At 39.9% G+C, this 19,938-nt stretch overlaps 2 protein-coding genes across 2 annotated transcripts; both read left to right on the forward strand.

Annotated features, from left to right (window-relative positions):
- The first annotated feature begins 3,585 nt into the window (after window positions 1-3,585).
- Window positions 3,586-5,550, forward strand: LOC134292461 (olfactory receptor 14C36-like). The gene has a single exon (XM_062957486.1). The coding sequence runs from the start codon at window positions 4,578-4,580 to the stop codon at window positions 5,523-5,525; it is 948 nt and encodes a 315-aa protein (XP_062813556.1). The 5' UTR covers window positions 3,586-4,577; the 3' UTR covers window positions 5,526-5,550.
- Window positions 5,551-12,737: 7,187 nt separating this feature from the next.
- Window positions 12,738-15,918, forward strand: LOC100561777 (olfactory receptor 14A16-like). The gene has a single exon (XM_003224573.4). The coding sequence runs from the start codon at window positions 14,614-14,616 to the stop codon at window positions 15,562-15,564; it is 951 nt and encodes a 316-aa protein (XP_003224621.3). The 5' UTR covers window positions 12,738-14,613; the 3' UTR covers window positions 15,565-15,918.
- Window positions 15,919-19,938: the final 4,020 nt, after the last annotated feature.

Here is a 19,938-nt window from a genome sequence, read left to right on the forward strand (position 1 = left end):
GGACTATTTGCACCCCCCCCCCCTCAGCCTCTAACTGTCCATGGGCACTAATGTACTCTAAAAAAGAAGAAAATGGGTTCCCTGGAACTACAAAGACAAGTATCCACTTATTATAATAATACAGAAATCATTAAACCTAAATTTAGTATCAATACATCAATATGAAAACAGATACAAAAGGAGTTGTTAAACAATCAAATAAAGAACTGTTACATTCACAGTAGAAACAATATTTTTCTCTTGTAGGATGAATTTACTCCTCTTCTCATAAACAATAAATACTCTTAAGTTCTTTGAGTGTTCCACATACTAATGTACTCTGCCAGTCCAGATTGAGAGGCTCCAGCTTGTGCCCTCGTCTCAACAGCAGCAGAAGGAGTAACAGAAGCAGCAGCAACACCAAGAGAGATGCACTTTATTTTTGTTGTGGTGGTAGGAGCAGAAGCAATATATATCTCCCTCTGAAAGCCTGGTGACCACTGGAGCCAGCACTACCCACCCCATGCCTCATTATGTATATAAAATATAAGTGTTGGTGTTAAATCACTTTATTAATGTGTATATGTACTTGTGTGCACTAGCCAGGTAAAGGTTTTCCCCTGACGTTAAGTCCAGTCGTGACCGACTCTGGGGGTTGGTGCTCATCTCCATTTCTAAGCCGAAGAACTGGCGTTGTTCGTAGACACCCCCAAGGTCATGTGGCTGGCATGACTGCATGGAGCGCTGTTACCTTCCTACCGGAGCAGTACCTATTGATCTACTCACATTTGCATGTTTTTGAACTGCTAGGTTGGCATATTATTTTATTGTATGACACAGCAAAAAAGATAGATATACTGGATTTCGTATCACAAAATCACAAGTCGAACACTTCCAAAGTGTTTAGGACTGTGTGATGTATTTTTGGATGATGTGCGCAGATCCCAGTAGGGTGGCCTTTTGCAGTTGGCAGATTGTAATTTTGTCAATGTCTATTGTTTCCAAATGCCGGCTGAGATCTTTTGGCATAGTACCCAGTGTGCCCATCACCACCGGGACCACCTGCACTGGTTTCTGCCAGAGTCTTTGAAGTTCAATCTTGAGGCCAGAATCCTAGACAAGTATTTACTTTGTAAATGATTTTTTTTCCAAAAAATAAATAAATAGAAGATATAATTGAGATGTATACATTGTCTGATCTATCTTGTGGTAGAAGTGGATGAAACAACATTCCATGGGGAGTAGGGAAATTCTGATCAGCTGTGCTGTCCTGTTGGGATTAAAATCCCCAGTAAGAGAAACAACCTTTAAAGAGGCTTCCTGCCAGACATGTTGCAATGATATGCTGCAATGAATGCTTGCACCCACATTTTGTTCCTGCTATTTTTACAGATCTGATGTTTCTAATACATCTATAGCATTGGATAATATAATCAATAAAATGCCACAAATTTTGTACTAATCTTACAGAGCTTTGAAGGTGTGCAGTGAAGCTACTAAAGGTGTTTGTGTAAGTGTTATTGATACCAGTTTATTTACCATAGCTGTTTGCCAGTTTTCTTTCTTTCTTTCTTTCTTTCTTTCTTTCTTTCTTTCTTTCTTTCTTTCTTTCTTTCTTTCTTTCTTTCTTTCTTTCTTTCTTTCTTTCTTTCTTTCTTGCTTGCTTGCTTGCTTGCTTGCTTGCTTGCTTGCTTTCTCCCTCCCTCCCTCCTTCCTTCCTTCCTTCCTTCCTTTGTTATCTTCCTGTCTACCTATCTATCTACCAATCTGTCTTAACATCTTTTTGATGAGTAGTTTCTGAAGCAGGAAATTTAAAAGATGAGAAATTGTACAGTTTCAATTGTATAGAACCTGTAAAGTGTGCAGTAAAGCTATTAAAGGTGTTTGGATAAGTGTCACTGTTTGTTTACCAGAACTAATGTATCTATAGCATAAGATGTATACCCAAAAAAATGCTACAAATTTTGTACTAATTATTGAGTGATTGCAAATGCTGTGGGCAATGGACAGATGGACTCTCACACTCTACCACATCATATTGTTATGAAAGGTGACTGTGGAGCTGCATCTTACAGAGCCTTGAAGGTGTGAAGTGAAGCTACTAAAGGTCTTTGTATAAGTGTTATTGATACTTGTTTGCTTACCACAGCTGTTTGCCGGTTGTCTCTATCATCTATCTGTTTGTCTACCAACCTACCTACCTACCTACCTACCATCTACCTACCTGTCTTTTTGATAACTAGTTTCTGAAGCGGGAAAATTAGAAGGTGAGAAATTGTACAGTTTCAATTGTATAGAGCTTGTAAAGTGTGCAGTAAAGTTATTAAAAGTGTTTGGATAAGTGTCACTGTTTGTATGCCCGAATCTTTGCCAACACTCCTGTCTGTCTGTCTGTCTGTCCCAAAATAGGTTGTCTGTCTGACAACATATTTTTCAATGGTTTCTGAAATAGGAACATTGTTCACCTTCCATTGTTGACCTTCACTGTTTGATGCATCATATTTTAGTACAGTCAGGGATAACATCATAATTTGGACTTAGTTCTTCTCTAAGCATTTTTTTAGCATTCCCTGCACTTTTTATGTTTATTTAGTTTAACCTTTGGTTTTGGCTGTTTACAAGTTATATTAAGTTTATTTTATTTCATGTTTTGCCTTGCCTTCACTGTTGTTTATTTGTTACCTGTTTTTGAGCATTTAATGTTTGCCTTTTTTGTTATGAGTCAGTGCTATCTTTATACATGATAGTAATGTCGACCAAAGCAATGAACAGATTGTTCACATGTTGTGTGGTTCAAAATGCTTCAAGGAGAAGATGAATAACCTCACCTACCAATGCCTCAATGGATGCTGGACGGGTGGCTGAATTTAACAATAACAATTACTTGCCTAAAATTGTTTAAATGTGTGTTGGGTAAGTTTTATTTTGTTGTATTCTAGAGTGTTATGCCCTTTGTTATCTTCTGTTTGTCTAACTGATGATTTTTCAGTCTATCCACCCCTCCTTATCTATTATAAGGAAAAGTAATTATTAAATCCCTAAAACACTAGGATTTTGTTTTTCTGTTTGCTAAGGTACATGCACTTCATTTGGTATCTTCTAAACCAAACCATATAGGTATCATTGTAACCAGACAATTTCCAGAAAAATAACTGTCCATTTAGTGGGGCAATGTATATATTGTCTGATAATGGAAGAATGAGAATAAATCAGATTGTGACTCATCTCTCCTTACTTTTGTGTAATGGTTAAGTACCTTTGGGCAAATTCTTCTAGCAGCCTACTGAACAATGAACTAGACATTTATCCAGTTCTAATATTGGCTCTATCTGTTGATCTACGAACAATATAAATACATATTAGATTAGCATCACTCATGCACTGTTGAAGGTAGGTTAGCAGCATGAAATTTGCCAACTCAAAGCACCAAAGTGCTTAGTGAGTTCCCTCTTCTAATATTAAACTTATGTAATCCTATATTGTGGCAGGAGCTACTGGAAAAAAACCCAGCTTTTGTGCCCAAGGAAACCAGATGATATCCTTAAATCTAGAGGTGATTTCAAGGCACGTAGACACACAATCCAGGATTGTCGTCTTCAGGAACACAAACATTAGTTCTTTGTCATATGCATAAAGCCAAAAGTAACAGAAATATCAAATCAATCAGTATCACTTATGCAACAATTTAGAAAGAGGGGAAGGAGTATATGAGTCTTGTGATTTTTTTTAAATAGTCAGTTTATTTCAGACTATGTATGTGGTAATTAGTTACACAAAACTTCTTCAGATTTCATGGGTGACTGACTACAATTACTCATACAGTCTTTGTTTTGTGACTTATATTTTATCAAATCAATGTTAATCCATGAAAGCTGGATGTAAATACTTAGATAGCCCATACGAAAATCTAAATAATATTATAAAAACTGATTTAACTACTGAGAGTTTGTTTTTTGGAGAAAGGAAAATCTTTTTTAAAAAATAGACCAATTTTGCCTTCTCCCATTAATACCGAAGAGCAAAGCATAAGCAACCTATTATTGTATTTGAAATACAGACTTTGAGAACAGAGTTGATGTATTAACTCCACCCTATTCATTGCCTGTGTATATGTTAAGACATGTAACTGCGGCACATAAAACCATTATGAACTAACCTTCAGAAAATTTTGATATGTCATCAATATGCTGATATCGTAAGCCATTTCTCTTAATTTCTTCAGAAACACAAAAGGCTGGGAATTGATGGGCTAAATAAGATATAAATTAAACTGACATTAAAACTTATATATAATAATGTAGCTAGAGATTTCTTAGATGTAAATATGAGAGTGATGTCTGTTCACTTTATGGCTGCAGTCCATCTGTAATCTTTGTTCCTATTGGATGTGGTTGCTATGGGAATTATTCTACACAGGACTATTGCAATAACATTTCTCAGAAAAAAACACAAAAAATTATTTCCCAAATAATGTAGCAAAAACTTCACTATTGAAGAAAAAAGAGTTGATTAAAACTAAAATGGCCGATATTCCAAAGTGTAGTTTAATTATTTTTTAATTCTCATCTTACAGGAAATATGAAGATATCAAAAACAGCATGAATAACTTTACTTCTACATCCTCTTTTCTGTTGCTGGAATTCTCAGATATGAGAGAACTACAAATCTTATCCTTTTTTGTCTTCCTAGCACTCTACTTGACTGCATTAATAGGTAACCTTCTCATTGTCACTGTCGTTGCAGTTGATTCCCACCTTCACACTCCTATGTATTATTTCCTCTTTAATTTGGCCATGTCGGATATTGGATCAATTTCTGTTATGGTGCCCAAGGCTATGGCAATGTCCCTTAAGAATGATAGGTCAATTACTTATGCCGGCTGTGTTGCTCAGGTTTTCTTTCATGTGTTCTTTGCGACCTCAGGTTTTAGTGTCCTAACTATTATGGCTCATGATCGCTATGTTGCAATCTGCCACCCTCTCCATTATGAGAGAATCATGCACAAAGGAGCCTGCCTACAGATGGTAGCCATTGGGCTGATTGGTAGTCTTATTTATACCATATTACACACCGGTGGCACCTTTGGAAATACTTTCTGTTCCAATATTGTCAATCAGTTCTTCTGTGAAATTCCACAATTAATAAAGCTGTCCTGCTCAGGTATTTCCATAATGGAAACTGGGTTTCTTATTCTGGCATTTAGTTTAGCATTAGGGTACCTTATCGTCATCATTAGATCATATGTACAGATCTTTGTTGTTGTGCTTAGAATTCCTTCTTCACAAGGTCAGAAAAAAGCCCTCTCCACTTGTGTTCCCCATCTCACCGTTGTCACAATGTTTGTAGCCAGTGGGGTCCTTGTCTATGCAAGATCTACTGCTCAATCTTCTAATCTGGATTCCATTTTGTCCATGATATATACCATAATTCCTCCAACATCAAATCCATTTATCTATAGTGTTAGAAACAAAGAGGTCAAGACTGCTTTGCAAAATCTGTTACGTGTTGCGATTTCCTATAAAAATAAATTTAAAGTGGTTCTGTGAGAATTGAGTTATATGATCTTTCAAATGTTAATATTTCTCTCTGACAGTTTAAGTCTACACTTCTCATACATTGTTGAAGATTTTCATGGCTGCAATTATATGTATTTTCTGGAAATATATTTTAATATGTGTATTCTAGGGAATGTTTTCAAATGATTATGCATTTTGATTATGTGTCTTAGCAATGTTGCAACCTGCCTTGAGCTGTGAGGAGAGGCGGGTATGAAATAAAATTATTAATAATAATAATAATAATAATAATAATAATAATAATAATAATAAAATATTTGTGCATCCTCAGTATATGGATTAATAATTATATTGAAATTAACAAAACCTCTATGATTTTTAAAATTGTTAAATGGTGTTTTAATTTCAACATCAAATATTGCACCCTAGCACTGAGACATCCTTTCATCTAATGCAGTGATCCAGTAATAAAATGTTTATTGCAGCAAGTATATAAAAATGGAAAAAATGTCAAGTCCAAAAGAGACTTTCAGAATATAAAATGCAATACACAAAATAAGCCAGAATTCAGTAGCAAGAATCCAAAAATGCCATAATAAGTTCCAAACTTCAGAAGTACAAGAATACAGACGTAATCCATGGTATTCCCATGAACACGAACACAGGAATCTCTCTAAGGTAAATCCTCCAAAGGTACATTAGCATAGACAGGAACATTAAACAAGAAATTTGACAATACAAGAACCAGCATCTTGGTAACATGAACAACAGTCCAAGGCTGTTCCATCATCAATTATCTGTAATTCCAAGTCTATTATTGCACTGTACTAATCACCGAAAGCCTGATCCCAGAGCCAAGTTTTTACTTTTCTCCTGAAGGTTAGAAGGGAGGGGGCTGATCTAACATCACTGGGGAGGGAGGTCCACAGCCGAGGGGCCACCACTGAGTTGAAACTACATTTGAACCCTGAGTAAGCTTTGGTTAATATATGCTGTCATATGGAAATATTCATGAAAATGCAGCCTGAGAAATCTATATAGGTCCTGTAGATAGTGCCATGTTCACAACCTGTGTCTCTTCATACTGATACTCCATTGGTCCAATCCATGTGACAAGATCCAGAGTGGAAGGTGGTGGAGGGGGGCAGACAAAACTTACAAAGGTTTTGCCTCTGCTTCTACACTTCTGTCTTATGGGATATGGCCTCCATGACATACTACCCTTCTGGCATCAGTTTGTTTGGTGCTAGCAACTACATCTCCTCACTTCAGCTGAATTCATGTCATTAGGAAACACGGACAAATTCCGTGCAATACTCCTAGACCAACCAAATTTATTTCTCTCACACACACTGCCTTAGGAAGGAAAACTATACTTCTCTTACTTTAGCTCAGTGGTTCTCAACCTGGGGTCCCCAGATGTTTTTGGCTTTCAACTAGCAGCTGGTAAACTGACTGGGATTTCTGGGAGTTGTAGGCCAAAAACATCTGGAGACTCATATAATACAATTCAAAGCAGATAATCTCATATCAGATCCTGGGATATAGGGCAGTGTATAAAAGGCTTTAATCTAATGTAAATAAAGTGTCCTAACTCAGTTGCAACTGCTCATCTGGTTTCAAGCTCTTACATTCTTGGGGTGCTCAAGTGTGAGCTGCCCTTAAAATGGGAAAATATTTTTTCTAGAATAAAAAATAAAAAAGTTCAGACTTTGATGTTAATGTAGTTATGACATGAACAGCTTCCAGATTACATCATTTTTGATGCAAATATATGACAAGTCCTTGGCACATTATCAACTATCCACCATTAAAGTGAATGCCAAAACCTAAAGGCCTTTGTCTGAATTAACTGCCATGACTCAATGTATGGAATCATGGACATTGTAATTTTGTTTCATGTTGTGGTGACTCCTAACCATAACATTATTTTCGTTGCTACTTCCATAACTGTAATTTTGCTACTGTTATGAATCGTAATGTAAATATCTAATATTCAGGATATATTTTTATTAGACCAAATTTGAAGACTGGTGGGGTTGGGGGTGGGAATGATTTTGTCATTTGGGATTGTTGTAGTTGCTAGGATTTATAGTTCACCTACAATCAGAGAGCATTCTGAACTCCACCAACATGGAACTGAACCAAACTTTGCACACAGAACTCCCATGACCAACAGAAAATATTGGAAGGGTTTAGTGGGCATTGACTTGAGTTTTGGAGTTGTAGTTCACCTACACCCAGAGAGCACTGAGGAAGTAAGCAATGATGAATCTGGATCAAACTGGGCACAAATACTCAAAATGCCAAATGTGAACACTGTTAGAGTTTGTGGAAAATAGACCTTGACATTTGGGAGTTGTAGTTTATGGGGCTTATAGTTCACCTACAACCAAAGAGCCCCTTGAACCTCATCACCAATAGAATTGGGCCAAACTTCCCACGGAGAATCCCCATGACCAACAGAAAATACTGGTCTTTGGTGACCCATCTAACACCCCTTTTGTGACGTCCCCCATGGGTCCTGACCCCAGGTTGAGAAACATTGTCTTAGATCATAATCCCATTCTTCACCTTTCAAGTTAAAGACTGTGTTCTACATTTGGAATTTTCTTTCAAGAATATATCACAGCTAATAACATGTGCAAATTAGATGATTAGAATATGTCTCACAAAAAAGTTACAAATATGATCCTTTATCATGTTATCAGAAATAATTGGGCAGGTGTTCTTTTGTACTTTAATTTTGTTGTAAGAGTGGGGAAAAGAACACCCAGGAGAGGAGGAATTCAATAGTTGTTACTTCTGATCAGACGTACTGGATTCTTGGGAATAAAATCCCAAGAAACCTAAACAGATCTAAATAATGCTCCTTCTATGATATGCTGTAATTATTTGTTGCTGTGAGGATAAACCTCAATTGTGTAGATAGTGTGTTTGTAGTATAGACCAAAAGGTGATCAGTCACATTTATGGCAATAGTCACTGCATTACTGAATTCTCTGGAAAGAGAGAACAGACAACCTTGTCTGTCATGCTGTAATGGAAAGTGGAGGAGAAGTTGAATCTTAAGGCTGAGTGTCTACCTGAAGCACATTAAAGGTATTTGGTACATAGTGTGTTACAAAGTTGTCATTTCCTCCTTTATGGTTCTGTCTTTCTTTATCTTTCTTATATATCTAATTTGTCTCTATGTATCATGTCTCTATCCACCTATCCTACCATTATTTTTATAATTCTTTTTGGAAATGCTTTTGTTGTCATAATTCTTTCCTATAATTGAACAAGCAAAACAGAACAATCTTTTCATTTTTGGTTGGCTGTGCATTTGCTAAAATGTTTTTGTGTCATTCCATAAAGTTGAAACATGACAATGGTGAGAGAGATCCACATTGTACTGTTCAATTTATACATTGAATGACCATCATTTTGCAAGGCAATCATATGTACATGCAGACATTGTCAGATATTATTATTTTCAGCCAAAGCTTAGTGAGCAACTGTTCATTCAGCAGGGCTGTGTATTTGTGTGCATAAAGATGGGAGAATGAGCACATGGGAGATGATGGTTCACTTTCCACTAAAAGGAACCTTTGCAACATTTTCATTACGACAAACATCTTTCTGAGCACTATCAGGGAGTAGTTATATGTATTAGTTCACTTTTCCAACATTATACCAGTGCCAACACATATCTTCAGAGTTATCTAGCTGCAATAACAGTTGAGCTAGCTATCTGCTGCACTCTATGCCAAAAATTAATATGGTTACAAAGGTTGAATAAACTTATTCCATATTGCAATTTCTTTTTCATTAAAGTAAATATTGGCTGTATGCGTGTGAAGGGTTCTTTGTTTTTAAAAAAAATCATCAAAACATGGTGATTATCCATGAGTCTACTATGGTACATCCATTTATTTTTCCATATGATTTCATGGGTTACAAACCATGTCCCTGGATGTACAGATCAAGTACAGTGGCATATGAATACATTTCTATCAAGTTCTTGAATATTTTACTCCCTCCTTGATATAGAACCTCCATCAGCACTGTATAGACTCATGTAATGCAGGTAAGTTAATTATATGAGTCTACACTTGTGGTTCCCAACCTTTGGGCCTGCAGGTGTTTTGGATTTCCGCCCCCACAGTTCCTAATAGCTGGTTAACTGGCTAGGAATTTTGGGCATTGAAGTCCAAAATAACTGGAGGCCCAAAGGTTGGGAACCACTGGTCTACACTGATACTATAATATAGTAGATGTTGTAAAATACTCTTGCTTGGTGCTGGCATCAATCTATCATCCATTCATCCATCCACTCCAACCTTCTTCCAGTATGGAAGAAAGGTAACCTATGACAAATGTTATACAAGTGTAGCTAAACACAATGAAATAAGCAATTCTATTGAAAAACTAATTTCAACACATTTAATGTGTTACGACGATAAAAAAATACAGAAAATAGCTGAAGAGTTTTCAAAAAGAAAAGGTCATCACCTGCTAGTGAAAGGAGACTATAGAACGATCTAGCCTAGCCATCTGTGTAGGGAAATTCCCATTCTGTAGGGAGGCATTGAGAAAACGCATGCCCATGCCAGATGTGGCTGCAACATTGAGGGGACCAAGATCCCTTCTACATTGCCATATAATTCAGATTATCAAATTTGATTATCCACATTATCTGCTTTGAACTGATTTATATGAGTCTACACTGCCAGATAATCCAGTTCAAAGATGATAATCTGGATTTTATATAGAAGCGTAGGAGCCTAAGGCCCCTTCCACACAGCTATATAAAATCCATAGTGAACTGTGGCAGTGTTGACTCAGATAATTCAATTCAAAGCAAATATTGTGGATTATCTGCCTTGATATTCTGAGTTATATGGCTGTGTGGAAGGACCCTGCTAAGAGAAAGCTCTTACCTGAGAATCTTAGAACTCAAATGGGCTCATAAAAGGAGATACAGTCTCTCAGACAGGCTTTATGGATGAAAATTAAAATGCTGACACACAGAGAGTCACTTGATGTTAATTTATCAGGGGGTTAGCTATTGAATCAAGATAAAAATGCAAGGTCCTTCCATTTGAATATTTTGTAAGCCACACATTTGATATGCCAAGACTACTAGTATTCCAGCTTAAATACGGAAAGATTTTTTAAAATAGGATCTCAGATATATGACATTTTGAAAACTGAATATTCAAGTTCGTTCATTGTCAAGGAAGGAAAGAAAAAACACATTAGACCATGCTGAAAAACTGATGATGCCTTTGTTTTTTCCTGGAATATAATAATTCTCTATGGTGATACATTTATGTTTACTACTGTGTATTGTTAATTTGGTTGATGTAAGCTAAAACAAATGAGAGAAAAAGTTGGATTCTTTGCAAAATTGAGTTTTTTAAATTAAATTAAAATGTAATACTTTCATATGTACAACTTTGCATTCAAAAGTGTAGAACCACTACCACCACCATCATTGTTGTTATTATAGGCATCCTTCCAGATAGCAATTCATAGCAGATTATGAAATGGGGAAAGTAGTTTTCACTGTGTGCCTTCAAATCACTTCTGGCATTTGGAAACCTTAAAGTAAAGGGTTTCTTGGCAGGATTTATTCAGAGGGGTTTTGCTTTTGCTTTCTTCTGAGGCTGAGAAAGCGAGTAGCCTGGCAAGGTTGCACAGTGGGCTTCCATGGCAGAGAGGGCATTCAATCCTGGTCTCCTTATTCATAATCAAATGTTAAAAACCCTCCACCACACTGGCTGTAGAAATATTAGTTGAAGCAGACAAATATGAACATGCACATCTATGAAAATGTACACCTGTCTTTTCCATTTTTTCTCACCTCTACACAGAAGCGGCCCTAGGTAATTTCGCCTTGTAGGCGAACCTAGTGGCTGCCCCCCCCCCCGAAATTGCGCCCCCTAAGACCTCGCACATACCTGCGGCGGCAGCCGTGGCGGTGGCGTTGGCGGCAGGAACCATTGGCTCCCTCCTCGCCGAATGCGGAAAGCCTCAATTGAGGCCTAGCTCTTCTCGCGAGTTCTCGCAAGGACTTGCTGCCAGTCTGTTTCCATGCACAATTCAAAGTGCTGGTTATGATCTTTAGAGCCCTAGACCAGGGGTCCTCAAACTTTTTAAGTGGAGGGCCGATTCATGGTCCCTCAGATTGTTGAGAGGCCAAATTATCATTTGAAAAAAAAAGAACAAATTCCTATGCTCACTGCACATGTCTTATTTGTAGCACAAGAAACCCGCCGAGCAACCATTACTTATTTATCTATTTACTACATTTATACCCCACCCTCTCTCACCCCGAAGGGGACTCAATGCGGCTTACAAGTTGTATGTACATACGATATATTATATTATTAGCATAGCACAATATTAGCATTATATATTACTATATTGTACTATACCATTATACCGTAATATTATTAGTAATATTACATTTAATATATAATATATAATTGATATTATTATATTATACAATATTATTATATTGTATTATTATTATTAGCTGCCCTGAGTCCGCTATTGGGTGAGAAGGGCGGGGTAGAAATACTGCAATAAATAAATAAATAAATGATTATTACCATATCATTCATTTACAATATTTCATTTACAATATTAGTAAATGAAAGAACAATACAATATTTAAAAATAAAAAATAATTTTAACCAACATACTGTAAACTTATCAGGATTTCAGTGGGAAGTGTGGGCCTGCTTCTGGCCAATGAGATAATCAAGTAGGATTGTTGTTGTGCCTTCAAGTCATTTCAGACTTTGGGCAAGCCTAAGTCTAAAACTGAGGGGGGGGCAGGTAAATGGCCTTGAAGGGCTGCATCCAGCCCCCGGGCCTTAGTTTGGAGACCCCTGCCCTAGGCAGTTCAGGTCCAAGCTATTTGGCTGACCACCTCCCTTTATACGAATCTGCCCAAGTCCTGAGATCTTCAGAAGAGGCCCTTCTCTTAGTTCCACCTTCATCTCAAGCTCAGTTGGTGGGAATGAGAGAGCAGGCCTTTTCAGTGGCTGCCCCTCTGCTCTGGAACTTCCTGCCCAGGGAAGCCAGAATGGCCTCTTCCCTGCTGTCTTTTCTGTGGTAGCTAAAACCTTTTTATTCAGGCAGGATTTAAAAGATGAAGGTTTTTAAGATCAAGTCAGGGGGTGCTGTGGCTTTTAACTTTGAGTATGCTTTGAATATGTTTTAATGGTTTTTAACTATGAATTTTTAAATACTGTTTATGTTTAACTCTGTTCTAATGTTTGCATATCTGCATATTTTAAATTGTATGCAACCGCTTAGAGTAATGGAGCAAAGAATATGGATATTTCTGTTAGCTCTCTCCTTCTCAAATTGCCCTCCTGATTTATGATTTATGAAATAGTACCTTTTTCTTTCACTAGTTATGCAACAGAATAATTGAACATTTGCACCATCAAAGAGCTTGAAACAACTCCCTACAAATGATAATTTGCTTTCACACATTTCCCTGCTTACAGTCTAATTACAACAGTTTTAGTCTGGAAGTGGCTACTATCAAATGAGGAAGGGGCCAAGTGAATGTATGTTGTGTTCCTGTGAATGTGCCATCAAGTTTCATGGCAACCCCAGGAATTTCCTAAGGTTTTCTGAGGCAAAGAATATGAAAGGTGTTTTCCCCATTCATTTCTATGTAATATAAGCTACAGCACCTGGGATTCATTGGCAATCACCCATTTAAATACTAAATAGGGGTGACCCTACTTAACTTCCAAAATCAGATGGGGTTTAGTTACACCAGTGCTTAAAGGAGTTGATAGATTGCCTTTGAGATACAACATTGTAATATCATACCAAAAAATTAAAACTAATTCACAATATAAATAATTTTATAAAGCAGAGGGAAAACAGGTAAATGTCCAGCACAGTATACAATGATCCCCCCCCAAAAAATGGTATTCTTAAGGGCCTGCCAGAATAAAAAGGAAAGACAGCAAAGGGAGTCCTGGGCTAACTTCTTTGGGAAAACTTCTTATGACTATTATTTTCCTGAAATTCAGATTTTAAAAAATGAATACCTAGTTTCTAAATTAGACTATTCACACTGTAACTCAACAGTAGACCCTAGAATCATTAAAATATTTACATAAGATCTATTTATCTTTTAAAATATATATTTATTATTATTAGAGTTGATATTGTAACATATTACTGTATATACACTTCTTAACTTTGGAGGGTGGTCTCACTTTGCTGTGAAGTTTGGCCTGGAATAATGTTATCTTTGGGTTTGGATTGTTACTTCAGACTTTCTATTCATCAGTTTCACAGGACCCCCCCCCCTTTTTTTTTTCTTGGTGTCATGATTTTTAGGCCTGTCCCTGGGGTTAATTGAGGGTGCTGATTCCGAACATTGCAATAGACAGAGTGCATCAGCTCTAGTTTCTTAGATATGGTTATCATGATTTTCTATGGGTGACCAGATGGAGATTGGTAGAATCATAAAATTATAGAATTGAAGGAGACCACAGCCCAACTCCCTGCCATGCCAAGCACCACCAAAGCCCCTGACATGTGGCCATCCAGCCTCTGTTTAAAAGCCTCCAAAGAAGGAGCTTCCATCACACTCCAAGGCAGAGAGTTGCACTGTTGAACAGCTCTCATGGTCTTCTTAATGTTCAGGTGGAATTTCCTTTTCTGTCATTTGAACTCATTGCTTCAAGTTCTAATCTACAGAGCAGCAGAAAACAAGGTATGTGTTCTGCATCTCAAAAATGAGAGCCAATAGGAGATAATTGTGCCATTGTTGGAATCAGCAGGTTAAATATATCCAGAAACAGGACCAACATTTGAGGCACCAAAATATGTTTTGGCCAATGTTATCGATATTTGATTGGAAGAGCAGTATATAACTACTGGTGTTAATGAAACAATGGGATGACATCTCTGAAGAAACAAAACCAGTTGCCATTGTTTGTCCATAAATCATATTAGGAATAGGGAGGGGGCAGCTTTCACTGTTAAATAATCAAAATCCTTTCAGAATTGATTAGGATTAAAAAATAGTGTACTGTATTAGTAAGACTTCTCATCTTCCTTTTACAGGTAATTTGCAAGGACTAAAGACATGAGCAACCTCACTTCCATGCCAACTCTTCTGCTGCTCCAATTCTCAGACATCCGAGTGCTGCAGATTTTTCACTTCTTCATTTTCCTAGCTCTTTATCTAATGGCAGTAATAGGCAATCTTCTCATTATCATTGCAATTGTCTTTGACCACCACTTACACACTCCTATGTACTTCTTCTTATTCAATTTGGCCACGATTGACCTTGGAACAATTTCAGTGATTGTGCCAAAGTTGATGGCCATGTCTCTCAAGGGTGATAGGTCAATTTCTCACTATGGGTGTGCTGCTCAAGTTTTCTTTTATTTATTTTTTGCGTCACTGGATCTAGTTGTGCTCACTGTAATGGCACATGATCGCTATATTGCAATCTGCAACCCACTCCACTATGAGAGAATCATGCACAAGGAAGCCTGCCTTCAGATGGTAGCTATTGGGTGGGCTACTAGTCTTTTGTATGCTACTTTACACACTGGTGGCACCTTTGCAATCACTTTCTGTTCTAATATGATCAGCCAGTTTTTCTGTGAAATCCCCCAGTTACTAAAACTCTCCTGTTCTCGCATTTATCTAGTGGAAGTTGGGCTTCTCATTGTAAGTTGTGGTATGACAGTAGGATGCTTTATTTTTATTACTGTGACATATGTTCAAGTCTTTACCACGGTGCTTCGAATTCCTTCTGTTCACAGACAGAAAAAAGCGCTTTCAACTTGCCTTCCTCATCTCACTGTTGTCTCCATGTTGGTCTTCTGTGGCCTCTTTGCCTATGCAAAGCCTCCCACTGGTACCTCGTCTAAACTTGATTTAGCGTTCGCTGTGGTATATACTATACTTCCTCCCATGCTGAATCCATTTGTTTACAGCATGAGAAACAAGGAGATCAAGACTGCTCTGTGGAAACTGTTAGATTTTGCGATATCATCTAAAAGCATATTAAAAATTGTTCTATAAGAAAAACATTTTTATGATTTTGTCAATGAATTATCACTTAAGCTGATGATAAAGCCACTTTGGAATATAGCACACAGGCACTATTTTTTATCCAACTCTCTTTTCTCAGTATGAGTTTTTATTTGCATCATTTTCCTGCTGTATGGGTTAGATGTAAGCAATATCACTCACATTAATTGAGACAGGAAATATTTTGGGATGTTTCCAGATTCTTAAAAAAAACTTACATTTCATAGATTATGATCAATCAGAATCGTGTATATAATGGTGGAACAATCTTGTTCTTTGCTAGCTCAGTCTAAATCCAAAGCAGAGAGGCAGTGCTATATCAAATGTCTGCAGAGCCAGCATGGTGTAATGTGTGATGAACCATGGGCCTTGTAGTCCTGCTCAGGACATTGTAATTCCTGATGAAGATGAAAACTTGGGTTTTTTACCTTCCCAGTCTGAACTGGATTCCTCTCAGCCAGATCTTTCCCAGGCAGATCTGGGAACCTTGCACCTGCAAGAAAGTTGTGCCCCAGAAGTATGTCAAACAACCCCAGAGCCTACTTCTCCCGTGTTCTTGCGCCGGGAGTTTTGTAAACAACAGAGAAGTTTGGATTCAGCTTCGCGCAGGAGTGCGAGGATAGCAGCTAAGAATGTTGCCAATTAACACTGGTTCTCGTGAGAATCTTTAAGGAGTTTAACATCTGGTCTCAGAGTTTAGCTTTCGTTTCTGATTCCCAGAGAACCGCTTTGGTGAGAAAGTTGGACTCTATATAGGTGTTTTGCCCGCGTAGCAACTTCGCGGAGTCAATTCGTCAGCCTACGGAGCGAGTCGTGTCTGGACAGCGCGTTCCGATTCAAGCCTCGCTCATGCTCAAGCCTTGCCTTGCTATCCAGCCTTCGCCTTGCTTCCCAGCCTTGTTTACCTGCGGACCTTGCCTTGATTCCCAGGACTAATCCTTGCCTTGTTTCACGGATTTTACCAAGTTATTCCACGGACCTTGTTCTTGTTCTTAGTTACCTTGTTCCACGTTCAAGCCTTGTTACTAGTATCAAGTTATTTCCTAGCCACGCTCAAGTTTTATGGACTAAAGGACCTTGTCATCTCCCCTCACTTTGCTTGGCAAAGTGAGTGTTTCGGTTATTGGATTACAACTTTGGACCTTAATATTTCATATTGGACATTAATTCCTTGGACTAATTTTGACCTTTCCTGAAAGGTCTGCTTCTGGACTATCTTTTACATTTGCTTTTACTAACTTTATATATTTCCTTAATAAAGATATTAGATAGATTCTGGCTTCTGCGTATGGTTATTGGTGCTCTGTAGCCTGGGTCTTGACAGTTTGACTCCGCCAAACTAAGCACCAATTAACCTTGGCCAGAATGTCTACCGGAACCGTACCCGGTGGGCAGCCACTGAGCTACACCATCAGCAAGGACGAAGTGGATCGCATCCGCGACAGACTCAACGCCCAGGATGGAGAAATAAAGGGCTTGCGGGAGCGCGGAATCCGCCTCCCGGCCATGGCGTTGCCTACCAAGTTTACTGGAGAAGCTTCCAAGGTTCATGTTTTCCGTCGCCAATGTCAAGCTTATCTAGAGGCCCGTGATGCCGAGTTTCCCCAAGAAGACATCAAAGTGGCATGGGTTTACAGTCTTCTAGACGGGCCAGCGGCCAACTGGGCGACGGCACTGTTCGACCAAGCCTCTCCACACCTAAGATCAGCGCAACATTTCTTGGACCACCTCAAGGAGACTTGGGGAATCGAGGACAATTTGGAGGCAGCCGGCCACAAACTCCGTCGCCTTTTCCAAGGAGACAGACCTATGTCTCAGTATATAGCCGAGTTCCGAGTGCTGGCCCACAACACCGGCTGGAACGATGTAGCCCTCAGAGGACAATTCCGGGAGGGTCTCAACATTGAAATGCTGGAAGAAATCTCCAAGGTGGATCCTCCCCAGACCCTCGAGGCACTCATTGATCAATGTTTACGGGCTGAAGTCATGATTGCCAACAGGAAACAGTGGGTTCGAGGCCAGGGCAGTAGAGCCGGGGCAAAACCCCCCGCTCCCGCCAGCGTTCAGCCACGTCCAGTGTGGAGACCCCCACCGCCAACCCCATACCCCAGAGGAGGCGAGGAGGTGCCGATGCAGTTGGGCAATGTGCGTCCCAGACTAGATGCCGCCGAGAAGGCCCGTCGTCAACGCTTAAACCTCTGTTGGTACTGCGGGAACGGGGGCCACTTCGCCAGAGAGTGCCCAGCCAAGGGGAAGCCTGCCGCCCGGCTTGCGGCGGCGTCCTCCACGGAGACGAAGACGTCTGAGCCGACTGGCACACAGCCGGCGGGGGAAGCCAACGACCGGGTGTAGAGAGGCTCGCCAACCCGGTCAAAAAATCCATTCAAGAGCCGCCAACCGGGGTCCTGTTCCTTCTCGTGGTCACATTATGGTCAGCAAAAAGGGGACCCGTCATGATCCACGCCATGATAGACTCTGGAGCTACCAACAACTTCATTGATAGAGAGTATGCCGACTCTCTGGGATTACAATATCATGATTTCAAGAATGCCCGTGTGGTGCAAGCCATAGACGGCCGCCCCCTCAAGACGGGCCCCGTAAGTCAATGGTCGGAACCCACCAGGATGTGGATAAGAGAACATATGGAAGAGATTTCCTTCTTTGTTACCGAGGTTCCCCATTTCCCTGTGATTTTGGGAATTCCATGGCTGACTCTCCACGACCCTAACATCTCCTGGTCCAACAGAGAACTGCAGTTTGCTTCACCGTATTGCCAAAACCATTGCCTCGTAGCCAAGGTATGCCATGCCACAGACACCGAGCCCATCATCACCTTGCCAAAGAAGTACTCCGAGTATTGGGATGTATTCAATGAGAAAGAAGCCGAGAAATTACCCCCACATAGACCTTATGACTGTGCCATTGACTTGGTGGAGGGGGCCCCGATCCCGCGAGGGCATCTCTACTCCCTGACTGAACCAGAGCAAGAAGCTCTCAGGGAATTCCTAGAGACAAACCTTCGCAAGGGATTCATCAGACCCTCTCAATCCCCAGCCGCCTCTCCAGTGATGTTTGTGAAGAAGAAGTCAGGGGAACTACGATTGGTGGTGGACTACAGAGCATTGAACAATATCACCAAGCGGAACAGCTATCCCCTGCCCTTAATCTCGGATCTACTGGATCGGCTTCGAGGAGCCAAGGTTTACACCAAGCTGGATCTTCGGGGGGCTTACAACTTAGTTCGCATCAGGGAAGGGGACGAGTGGAAGACCGCCTTCCAGACCAAATTCGGATTATTCGAGTCCCGAGTTATGAATTTCGGTTTATGCGGAGCCCCCGCAACGTTCCAGCATTTTGTCAATGACATTTTTCAGGACTATCTGGACAGGTTCTTGATAATCTACCTGGACGATTTTTTGGTGTTTTCTAGATCACAATCAGAACATGAGAACCACGTCAAAATGGTGTTACAACGATTGCGGGATCATGGACTTTATGCCAAACTGGAAAAATGCGCCTTTGATCTACAAGAGGTAGATTTCCTTGGTTACCGCATCTCGCCTTTAGGGCTCTCCATGGATCCAGCCAAGGTTTCAGCAGTATTGGAATGGCGGGCGCCGACTAACAAGAAAGAGGTGCAGCGTTTCTTGGGGTTCGCGAATTATTACCGCAAGTTCATTCCAGATTTTGCCCACTGGTCTGACCCAATCACTAGCTGCATCCGTGGAAAACAGCCCTTCCGCTGGACTGATCAAGCAGAGAAAGGGTTCCAGCAACTAAAGAAATTATTCACGTCCCAGCCAATTCTACAGCACCCAGATCCTGGAACCCCTTTTGTTGTGCAAGCGGACGCCTCGGATGTGGCAATTGGGGCTGTACTCTTACAACCGGTGGGAGACCACCTTCATCCCTGTGCCTTTTACTCCCGTCAACTAACCACACCAGAGAAAAATTATACCATTTGGGAAAAAGAACTACTGGCCATAAAGGCAGCTTTTGAAACTTGGAGACATTGGCTAGAAGGGGCCAAATTTCCCATTGAAGTCCACACTGATCATCGTAATCTAGAACACCTAAGAACTGCCCGCAAACTAAACCAGAGGCAGCAACGTTGGGCTTTATTCTTTGAACGTTTCAACTTCCAGATCCATTATGTGACCCCAGCCCAAACCAAGCAAGCAGACGCCCTGTCACGTAAACCGGAATACGCTGCAGGACGCAAGGAGACCTTTGAATCCCAACTGCTACAACCCGAGAACTTTGCCACGCTCACGGTGGGGAACACCAAATCCATTCCCATTGGTTCAACTTCCCCTACTCCAGGACCCATCTGTGCTCAAGAAATCAGGGCTAGTCAGCAAGCAG

Source organism: Anolis carolinensis, chromosome 6, assembly GCF_035594765.1.
Source record: "Anolis carolinensis isolate JA03-04 chromosome 6, rAnoCar3.1.pri, whole genome shotgun sequence".
In the NCBI taxonomy this organism is placed as follows: Eukaryota; Metazoa; Chordata; class Lepidosauria; order Squamata; family Dactyloidae; genus Anolis; species Anolis carolinensis.